At 32.2% G+C, this 11,818-nt stretch overlaps 1 protein-coding gene across 1 annotated transcript; it reads left to right on the top strand.

Moving 5' to 3' along the window:
* Positions 1–755: 755 nt before the first annotated feature.
* LOC131037369 (histone H1) lies at positions 756–1,630 on the top strand. Its single transcript, XM_057969490.2, has 2 exons — positions 756–894; positions 1,046–1,630. Exons 1-2 carry the CDS (start codon positions 841–843, stop codon positions 1,346–1,348), a joined length of 357 nt encoding a protein of 118 aa, XP_057825473.2. The 5' UTR covers positions 756–840; the 3' UTR covers positions 1,349–1,630.
* Positions 1,631–11,818: the final 10,188 nt, after the last annotated feature.

Below are 11,818 nucleotides of genomic sequence, written 5' to 3' on the forward strand. Positions count from 1 at the left end.
CAAGACAATTGTTATATAGCAACTTGTGAAGCCATATGACTTAGATGACTTCTTGAGAATCTTTGACACTCACAACTTGATTCAACAATTATGTAGTATGATAATCAAAGTATATGGAAGATGTCAACGAATCTAATGTTGCATGGTCACACAAAGCATAGTGAAATACACCATCACTTCATTCAAGAGAATTTTCATAATAAGGAAATTGGACTAGTCTATAAACCAACTAATGAATAACTTGAACAAAGATATTTGGACATGAATAGCTAATAAACCTACTTGTCATAGATGGCTGCCATCAATTAATTAAATTATATCATAAAATAAAATTTTATGTTAAAAATGTTACAAACTATATTTAATCACATATCCTAATACATTTGTTATATAAAATCATGTTTCACATTTTAAAAAACATATGTTATCTATTCAAAAATCTTTAAATCCGTAGTAAATTTACATTTTAATCATTTTTCATATAAGAAATATGTTTGTCTGTATATCTTTAGACAGATAAGCTCTACCAGTTGTGCATACATTTTCTCTCTAGATTAAACTTTATGACCACCCTCTGCAAAAACGCTTATCTAAAGCCACATTACTGACAATCCATGGTGGGTTTATCGTATATATGGACGGTTCAGATTTTCTCGGTGGCGTCAAAATCCTACACGTAAGTGAAAAATCCACCACCTGGCGCTCATATATGCTGCCCTTCAACCTTAAATATCACCTTATTTATTTGGAGACCTACAAAGCTGTAATCTTGATTCATCAGACTTCTAGTTTTTACAGAGTAAAATAATTTCTTCTCTGTAGAAGCTGGGCATTCTGTTAATGGAGCAGGCAAAGATGCTCAAACCTTCTGCAACTCATCCTTCTTACCGTCAGGTAATCTTAATTTATCTGCATTCTTGAAACTCCACAGTAATTGACTGATTTTTCACCATAATTTCAAAGCAGTCCTGTTGTGAAATGCCATGGAAGTTATATATAAACTTATGCAATTGTTTACTCAGGAATTTTTTGAGATGTTTTGCAGATGATAACAGAGGCAATTTGTGGGCTGAAGGAGAGCAATGGGTCTAGCCAGAAGGCTATTAGCAGGTTCATTCACATGAAATATGGGGCTCATTTACAGACAAATTTCAAGCAAATTCTCTTAAAACATCTTAAGAAATTGAGTGAAGCAGGGGAACTGACCAGAATCAAGAACTCCTTTAAGTTTAATCGCAAGCCTTATAACAAATCTCAGCGCATCAATGTCGCTAAAACTAGTGAGGCTGCCAAAAACAAGTCACCCAAGAAGACTGCTGCTGCTAAAAATAATGCCCACAAGCATTAAATCCTCACTATGGCGCTCATTATAATTAGGGTTATGATATTTTGATGCTTGTAAATCTCCAGTAAGATTATGTAGCGTGGGTGAATTTTGATGTGATAATCTTAGTGAAACACAAGTTTTAATGGCCCTGCAAATCATTCTGGGGCAATTTTGGTGAGACCCAGTTTGCCAAAATGAGGATTTAGTGTCTGTAAATGTTCTTTCTGGTAGCAGAAACTTTATATTCTGGGAATTGTAAAATTTTCTGAATTAAGTAGTAATATATTTGCTGTTCATTTGCACAAATTCCTAACAAAATTGCAGTTGAGTTTGAGCTTTTGTATGAAACATTTTCCCATGAATTTCCCCACCAAACATCGCCATTCCACAAACTGGTGAATAAGTGCATTTCAAAAATTGGGAAAAAGGACGTCGAGGGGACCAGGATTTTAAAATTATATTCAAGTTAATATTGGGAAAAAGAATTTTAAAATAATAATAATGAAACTGGAGTTTGACATTTGGATTATCAATTGAGCATATCATTGTGAAGGAGACTAACCTTTCCTTTGATTAAATTTAAGTAATTAAATAAATCTTAAATTAAATGATCTACAGAATTTTAGAATTGATCCGAGTGAATATAATGTGGCAATGAAATTTGCTAAGCATGAAACCCATGATTTGGAATTTTTTTGGCTTCAAATTCTATCTAAATTTCTGGCTTTTGTAGGTTGTATTTTTATTTTGTGGATTCTTGTGGATTCGTGGATTTGTGTATGAGCCCATTAAAAAAAACACTGTAACTGAATGAGCACATTAAAAAAAACACTGTAAATGATTGAAAATGAGCACTCATAAACATTAAGTAAATATTTTAGTAAACTAAATATTCAATCAGGTAAAGTATAAAGTACGTGTGTCTCAGGTAAATAATAAGAAGAACATTGGAATAAGCATGTTTATCTTGAACATTGGAATAAGCATGTTTATCTTCATCCTTTGACAAAGAAGCATGTCACTCCAATCTCATTATGTGTTTATCCTTTGACATGCTCGTATGTATGAAATAAAGAAAAAAATATTACCACCAATTACACTTTGGTGTGCAATAGGTACGAAATAAGTACGAAATAAGGAAAGGAAAAGAATATTACTATAAGGAAAGGAAAAGAATATTAAGAATATTACTAGCAAGGAAAAGAATATTACTATAAGGAAAGGAAAAGAATATTAAGAATATTACTAGCAATTGAATTGCAATTTGGTGTGCAATCGGTACGTCGAATAGGTATGGAAAGTCAATTAGAGAAAAAAAATTGGTTTGTTTAATCAATACATTTGTGCAATACATGAGTTCTATAAGAATAGGTATGGAAAGTCAATTAGAGAAAAAAAATTGGTTTGTTTAATCTATACATTTGTGCAATACATGAGTTCTATAAGAATAGGTATGGAAAAAAAATTGGTTTGTTTAATCTATACATTTGTGCAATACATTTGTGCAATACATGAGTTCTATAAGAATAGGTATGGAAAGTCAATTAGAGAAAAAAAATTGGTTTGTTTAATCTATACATTTGTGCAATACATTTGTGCAATACATGAGTTCTATAAGAATAGGTATGGAAAGTCAATTAGAGAAAAAAAATTGGTTTGTTTAATCTATACATTTGTGCAATACATGAGTTCTATAAGGGGGAGAGGGAGAGAGGAGGTTAAGGAGACTAAGGAGACATTTGTGCAATACATGAGTTCTATAAGGGGGAGAGGGAGAGAGGAGGTTAAGGAGACTAAGGAGACAGAGTTCTATAAGGGGGAGAGGGAGAGAGGAGGTTAAGGAGACTAAGGAGACAGAGAGGAAAGTTCTATAAGGGGGAGAGGGAGAGAGGAGGTTAAGGAGACTAAGGAGACAGAGAGGAAGGAGATAGAGAAATATGGAGAATGGAAGGTCAATTAGAGAAAAAAATTGGTTTGTTTAATCTATACATTTGTGCAATACATGACTTCTATAAGGGGGAGAGAGGAGGTGAGAGAGGAGGTTAAGGAGATAGAGAAATATGGAGATGGAGAATATGGATGTGGAGAAAGTTCTATAAGGGGGAGAGAGGAGGTGAGAGAGGAGGATAGAGAAATATGGAGATGGAGAGGAGGTGAGAGAGGATGTTAAGGAGACGGAGAGGAAGGAGATAGAGAAATATGGAGATGGAGAATATGGATGTGGAGAAAGTTCTATAAGGGGGAGAGAGGAGGTTAAGGAGATAGAGAAATATGGAGATGGAGAATATGGATGTGGAGAGAAGGGGATAGAGAGGAGAGAGTGATAGATATAGATGAAATAGATATATATAGAGAGGGAGATGTAGAAAGATAAAGATAAAGATAATATGTAAGGATGGAGAGATAATAAGATAGAGATAAAGGGAGAAATGAAAGAAGAAATATGTACATATAGAGCTAGAGGAAAATAGATATAGATATAGAGTTATAAGAAGAGGGAAAGACATGGATGTATAGATAGAAGGGGATGTGACAATAAATAGGGGGTGGGGGAAGAGAAAGGTAGAGATGTAGATAAAAGGGAGAGAGGAAGAGGGAAAGAAATAGAAAAAGAGATATAGAGAGGTATAGGGAGAGAAATAGATAAATAGATATAGAGAAGTATAGGGAGAGAGAGAGAGAGAGAGAGAGAGAGAGAGAGAGAGAGAGAGAGAGAGAGAGAGAGAGAGAGAGAGAGAGAGAGAGAGAGAGAGAGAGAGAGAGAGAGAGGGGGGGGGGGGAGTGAGGGGAGTGAGGGAAACAAAGATCTAGAGAGATAAATAAAGAGACAAATGAATAGAGAGTATATATGGAGAAATATAGATGAAGAGAAAGAGAGGGAGACATATATATATATATATATATATATATATATATATATATATATATATATATATAGAGAGAGAGAGAGAGAGAGAGAGAGAGAGAGGTAGGGAGCGAGGGAGGGAGGGGAGTATGGGGAGACATAGAGAGGGAAAGATATATAGCGTGTGAGAGGGAGAGATATAGATAGAGAGAAATATAGAGATGGATAGAGGGAAACATACAAAAATATAAAGGGAGAGAGAGAGAGAGAGAGAGAGAGAGAGAGAGAGAGAGAGAGAGAGAGAGAGAGAGAGAGAGAGAGAGAGAGAGAGAGAGAGAGATGGGTTAAACATATTACTTAACTATAAATCAGACACTAATAATATATATATTTTTAAAGATAAGTATTTTTTAAGTGCAATTCTAATTCAATGTGGGATTAAGTATTATTGAATTTAAAATTATTCATCAAATCACCACAATTTTTTTAAAGCTTACAATTAATTCTAAAATTATAATAAATTGTAAGTTTTAAAATTCATAGAATATTTATTATTTAATAAATTAAATTAAATTTAAAAATAAATCAACAATGACTAATTATAATTCCATAATAAGTTAAAACTAAAATATAGATTTAAAAGCAACTTTCTATTCTATTTTATTCTTTTTGCATGCAAATCATTTTATATTACAATTTTTAAATGATTATTAAATTAAATATATCAAATACAAAATAGACATATATTAAATGAAAAACATTCTATTTTATTTCGAAAAAATCACTATCAAAAAGAAAAAAATAACTTAAAATGAAAAGGAATTTAGTAAATAAAAAAGAACTTTCCAAAATCACATTTAGAATCTTATTGAGGAAGTTTTCAAAAAATCTATTTTTCACTTTGCCCTTTTCAATATAATTTTTTCTTTAAACAAGATGATGATAATGTAATTTAAATATTATGTATTTATAAATATCTATTAAATCTCTCTCACTTCTTTTTAATTATTATAACTTAAACACCTTCAAATATATTTAAATATGTTTAATTTTTTTCTTTTATAAATATACATTTTAGATATGAAAGATTTGTGTATGATTATATAAATATTTTAATTTATCTTTGACTCCTTTTTATTTGCAATGCATCATTAAGGCAACTAAATCTGGATGCAAATATCTAATTTATCTATTACTCGCATAACTCGAGGCTAAATTATAGGATTTATAGAATCAAATAAGCAAGAAAAATATTTTGGAATTTTTTTGGCTTCAAATTTTATCTAAATTTCTGGCTTTTCTAGGTTGTATTTTTATTTTGTGGATTCGTGGATTTGTGTTGATTTGGAATTTTTTTGCAAATGAGCACATTAAAAAAAACATTGTAAATGAATGAGCACATTAAAAAAACATTGTAAATGAGGGAAAATAAGCACTCATAAACATAAAGTAAATATTTAGTAAACTAAATATTCAATCAAGTAAAGTATAAAGTACATGTCTCATCATGTGTTCAATCAAATAAAGTAAATATTCAATTAGTCATAAAATATAAAGTACATGTTCCCTCTCCAATTTCATTGTGTGTTCATCCTCATTCCATGGAATCTACATAATAAAGAAAAAAACATTGGAATAAGCATGTTTATGTTCATCCTTTGACAAAGAACATTGCAATAAGCATGTCACTCCAATCTCATTATGTGTGTGTGTTCATCTTTTGACATCCTTGACATGCTCCATGTACGAAATAAAGAAAAGAATATTATAAAACATTAAGTAAATGTAATCATAATTATAAATTCAATTTTATTCTCAATGATCATGAAAAGAAGAGAATAGAGTTATAAATATGTACTTGTATCATAGGATGATGGCATGGTATATTAGGTACTTTCATGTTTTTGTTTTACAATCCATTTTGACATGGTGACGATTCTCTATTTAGGCACTTGTAATTTCTGAAATCTCAACATAAGAGTGTTGGCAACAAGATATGCCCCACTTCAATTGTATAGAGAATGGACTGGTGATGATCCATCATGTTCAACAACCATAAGATGATGGCATGGTATATTGGGTACTTTCATGTTTTTTAATAACAATTCATCTTGACATGGTGATGAGTCTCTATTTAGGCACCTATAATTGACTAAAATGAAGAGCGTTGGTGACAAGATATGCTCTACTTCAATTGTATAGAGAATGGCTTGGTGATGATCCACCACGTTCATCAACCATAAGATGATGGCTCATGGGTCAACTTGTCTTGGGCCTTCTGCGGTTGTTCAATGAGAGTCCATCGAGCATGTTCCATTTGATGGAGGGCATGTGACATGGTATATTGTGTACTTTCATGTTATTTGATAACGATCCATCTTGACATGGAGTGAGTCTCTATTTAGGCACCTATAATTGTCTAGAATCACAACAATCTCAACATAAGAGTGTTGGTGACAAGATATGCCCCACTTAAATTAGTTGCACTTGATGAACATAGGAGTGGTAGTGACAAGATATGTTCTTCAATTGATTGCATCCATAAGATGCAAGAAATTTGAGATGAAAAAGAATACAATAAAGTAATCTCAACATATAAGAATGTAGACTACTTCATGCAATCATGGATGAGGAACCAATAGAATGGTGATCTTTTTCTTGAAGCCAAATCATTGCACATCACTTGAAATAATACAATAAGGTTCATAAAGCAACTAGATTTTTTTTATTAATGTACAATTAAAGTATAGTTAACTTTAATCATACATTAACATGAGTTGTGATGTAAAATTCTAATTTAAATGAAAATGTATACAGTTGACAAGTTGCATTTGAAATTATAATTTATATCAAACAGAAATGAACCTAGCATTAGAAGATAGATCTCACTTCCAAGATGTTTTCATGATGCACAAGCATCCATATGATGTAATGGTATCCTTATTATTTGTTATTATCCTATTTTCTTATTGTCATCTAGAAAAGTTGTAAAATTTAAAGTTTCAGCTAGAGTTCGAACGTACTTTTGCAACAAGAAATAGGGACAACAAAATAAACAAACCAAAGGAGACCAAATGATTCAAAATAAAGTTAAACTAATTTAACTTATGTATTTTAAAAATAAAAAATAAAAGACAAGATGATTCAAACCGTTGTGCAAGTTGATCCTCATGAAAAACTATTGCTAACATAAAAAAATGGTTGTGACTGCTTGGGAGCTCACCAAGAATGTCCAAGCCCTCGGTTTGGTCTTTCAACCTCCACAAGTAGTCAAATAGAAAATAGACATTGAGTTTGTGCACTTATCATTTCCATGTAGAACTAAGGATAAAAAACCAAAATGAAGATATGGATATTAGATGTTAGCTCTACAAGGGTTTGCAAACTAGCGTATGGTAAGAGAAAGGAGATGATTTCTTCATAATGCCAAAATGAAAAAGAATGCTAGATAGTAAATAGAAATACAAGTAGAGAACAAAAAACTATTGTTCACAAAAATAATGGAGGATTATTACATGGCTAATGAGGTGCAATTGGATGTTAAAATGATGTAAAATCTTATAGAAACAATGAGAATACTAGAAAATATTGTTGGTATCTCCAATAAAATTCAAAATTATATGATATAATAAGTTATTTTGGGAAGAATGAGAGGAAAGTCTGATAATCATCCCAAACATGCAAAGTTGATTGCTTAACTTTCAAATTTTAGTGGTGTTGTGTCCTTGCACACGTGCCCCATTCTTTGCATTAACAAAATGGGGACCCCTCCTTAATTTTGTTGGAGTTTTTGAGTAAGAATTCTCAAGGTTCTATAGGTCCAATTTTATTTTTGGTGCATGGATGCTTTTAATTAATTATCTTGGCTTGATATTTTCTTGAATAGGGATTGCTTGAATTGAGGATGTATTTCATGATTTTGGGTCTCTTGGCAATAGATTTTATTGTTTTTAATTAGTTATATATGTCAAACTAATTTAAGGAAAAGGGTTGATTAAAAGTCTATTGCTAGCTCATGTGAGGTCCTAGAGTCTTCAAAAGCCTTCTCAATCTCCTAAATACCAAAAAAGCCTTTTTAAACCTATAGAAACTTCTAGAGACTAATTATAATGTGGGAACCATTATTACAAAAAATTTAAAAAATGGAGACAATAAGATTTGTGTAACTTTATTTTCAATCTAGACCATTTGATCTCAATCTTCAAATCTAATCCATTGATGGTACATTTAAAGTAATACACTTTTTATGCTCTAATTTGTCATTCCCTTTCAGCTTAAATCCAACGTTCTCATTTTCTTTGTATTTTGAATGTCATGAGATTTTGGGTAGCTTTTATAGTGATTTTATCATTAAAAAGGGGTTGTTGTTTTTGCATTTTAGGCACCTAACCTCCTCATCCTAAGCCTACACATGTGAAAAAAATATTGGGAGTGATATATTATATATTTTTTTATAATTTTATTCTATTTTCATAATGATTTTGTGGCATACAAAAAGATAAAAATTATTAGATTTTGTTAATCATAACCAACAACTTTGACAATTTGAAAAATGTTGGATCTTCTTCTTCGATGGATGACCCTCCCGCGTCCCAAATTGCTAATGGATCTTCTACTGTCCCTACCTCTCTGGATGCTGGCTTTGTTCCTCCTAATGATGGGATGTCCTCTATTATGGACCCATCCTCTTGGCAAAAGGCTACTGCTAGGGTTGAGGAGGGATGGATTACTGTTAAAAGTAAAAAATCTAAATTGTCACAGTCCTCTTTTGATATGACCCTTCGATCCCACAAGGGTAGGACAAATTCTTGATCCTTCCTGGTTGGGTTAGGGCTACTGGTTTTGTAGCCTGTTGGTTTTTGGTGGGGGTAATGATGTTCCCCTTCTTTTGATTGGTTGTGCCGACTCTCTTTTGTGTTCTGTTTCTCTAAGTGGACTTTCAAGTTTATCTTTCGGTTCGGGTTGCAGGTCCTTCTAAAACCTATCTTGTATAGGGTTTCTGGTCCCTTAAAAACTTGTTTTTCCTTAATCAAGAACAACTTTGACAATTTTTTTCATTTTTTGTTTAAATGATAAATATACAAATGGATACTAAATAAAACGATGCAAATAATATTTTTATGATAATTTTGTTACTTTTCATGTTTTCTTGCAAATTTGGGATGTAGAAGAAAGGACTAAAAATGAAGAAATCATGATGATTAGAATGTTGGATATAATTTTTTGATAAAGAAATTGGAAACTTACCCATAATGTGAAATATAAAAATTGCCTCTATAAAAGGAAGAACATAATTCATTTTTAAAAAGAGGGGAACCTAGGAGAGCAATTTTGAGAGCATAAAGGCAAGGATAAATGATGATTTTCCATATGTATGTTAGTTGGAAGTTTATCGCATGCATATAGATTGCTAGATCTTCATTGTGGATGGTGATGCATTTGTATTTACTATTTTGAAACTTGGATTATTTGGTAGAATTCAATAAAGTGCACTTATAATGTTCATAATTGTGTAGAATAATAGTTATGGCATTATAGATCAATTAAATTTAACAGAATCCTCCAAGATAATGAATGGTAAATCACTTACAAAGCACATCCTCTTTATTTTTAGTTTATTTTCCTCTCCAAACCCTTATATATTTTTATTTTGTTTCGTAGATATAGTTTATCTAGGAGTAGATTAAGGTTTGAGTAGGATCTTTTCATAACAATTTGCTTTTATGAATCAAATTGATCATGTTTGCAAGTTGCTCTATTGTTGTTACATTGAAAGTGTTCATTTTTTGTGTTTTAGGTGATTGGAGTAGTGGGTTATGCATTATTTATTCTATTTAATGATCTCCTAGTGTGTTTAACCATTTTTTACTTGATTACCAACAACCCATTATACAAGTACATTTACATAAGCCAATGGGTTTTCCAAGATCATCATGACCTAACACAAAGATACCTTAGGTTTATCAATCTCTTGAGGTTGGTTTTCTTTAATGAGACATGGTGCATTTTATGTTTTACTTGCATGTTGATGAATGTCTCAAAATACCCTTCAACATGAATGATGCTAGAAGGAGGATATCATCAAAGAGTATTCATGTTTTAATGCACACTATGAATGAGTTATATCTTTGGGAGATCTATCTTTAATTTTTTTTATATGGAGCCTAATTAGACTCGGAGGTTAAATTTTCCCTTCTATCGGCATAGTTTCCCCCTAAATTATTTAATGGGGGCTTGGGGGCAGTGCCCCCAAGGCAGGGTTAAAGGGCAGCACCCCTTACGGGGTCCAAGGGAATTATAAAGGCGTTGGATGTTATTTTTCTATTGGCTGACATGTTGTAACCCTAATTTTGTAACTAACATAAGTCTTGATAAAAGGCTAAGGGTTGGGGTTTTTTTCTGTAGAGAATTTTAACGTAGCATTTTTATAGCGATATTGAGTTGCAAGGGATTGTTGGTTGTAATCGGTTCAATTTGCTAGATAATAATATTGGACTCTCTATTTGGTGGACGTAGCCAAAGTTTGGGTGAACCACATTAAAAATTGTCTCTTCGCTGTTATTATTTCTATGTTTTTCATTCCTCTGTTTAATCTTTATTTGCATATAATTGATATTGTATGCATGCAATTCCTAACATTAATGATTATTCCTTTGTTTATACCAAGGAGTCTCCATGATAATCCCTTCACAAACACAATAGGCTTCTTTTATTCTTCCTCAATAATGGACAAATTTCTCATATTGTATGAGGATTTGCAAGGATCTATTGATTTTTCTCAAAGTTAAAGACGGAGATATTCTCCATAATTTATTTGTCAAAACACTTCAAGGTAAATCACTTTAATTTTATGTGAGTCTTCCACCTAATTATATTTGTTCATGGCATGAGTTGGAGATTTTATTTTTTATCCAATTGTTGGGATCCAAGAACACTGACGGGGGGGGGGGGGAGGGGGGTCAATCAGTGTTCTACTGGTAACACAAGATTTTACCCTTTTATACCATATACATGTAAACCGGTAAACAAATAAACATATAGCATGAAGCAAATAAACCATCCACATAAATGAACACCATAACACATAGAATTTGTACATGGAAAACCTCAAAGAGGTAAAACCACGATGGGATTTGTGACCCACAATATCAGTTCACTGGCCATATGAAAAGATATTACATATAATGGGGGCCTGCACATGCAAGAAGGCACACTGCCTAGAGCATACTGCTCATCACTAAAGAGTCTCACTGACTAGAAGCTTCTGCTAATGTAAAACAATAAAACTGAACTCAAAAATGCATCTGTTATGCCAAATAGAGTTCTGGTTCTAGCTCTCCTCTGTACCGATTCATAAACCCTGAACACTACTATCGATATCTCTTCTCCTCCAAGAATGCTTTCCAAGCTATCCACAAATCATTGCATGATATAACACTCGCATACAAATGATCTACATACATATACTTCACATTATGCAGTTCTGCTATATTCTCCTATGTCACATCCTATATCATATTCAAAATGACCTTGCAGACTGACCTATAAACCCATTACAAACAATATGCCTTATGTTGGCTTACAATCTATTACAAAATATATACAATGTTGGCCTCGACAATAATTACAAAATGATTTATTAAATA

The sequence above is a fragment of the Cryptomeria japonica genome, chromosome 3, assembly GCF_030272615.1.
Source record: "Cryptomeria japonica chromosome 3, Sugi_1.0, whole genome shotgun sequence".
In the NCBI taxonomy this organism is placed as follows: Eukaryota; Viridiplantae; Streptophyta; class Pinopsida; order Cupressales; family Cupressaceae; genus Cryptomeria; species Cryptomeria japonica.

Bases quoted from the DNA above. Each gene is read 5' to 3' on its own strand.
- LOC131037369 (XM_057969490.2), top strand. From the start codon at position 841: ATGGAGCAGGCAAAGATGCTCAAACCTTCTGCAACTCATCCTTCTTAC. The intron at 895-1,045 runs GTAATCTTAATT...GATGTTTTGCAG, and splicing joins CTCATCCTTCTTACCGTCAG to ATGATAACAGAGGCAATTTG.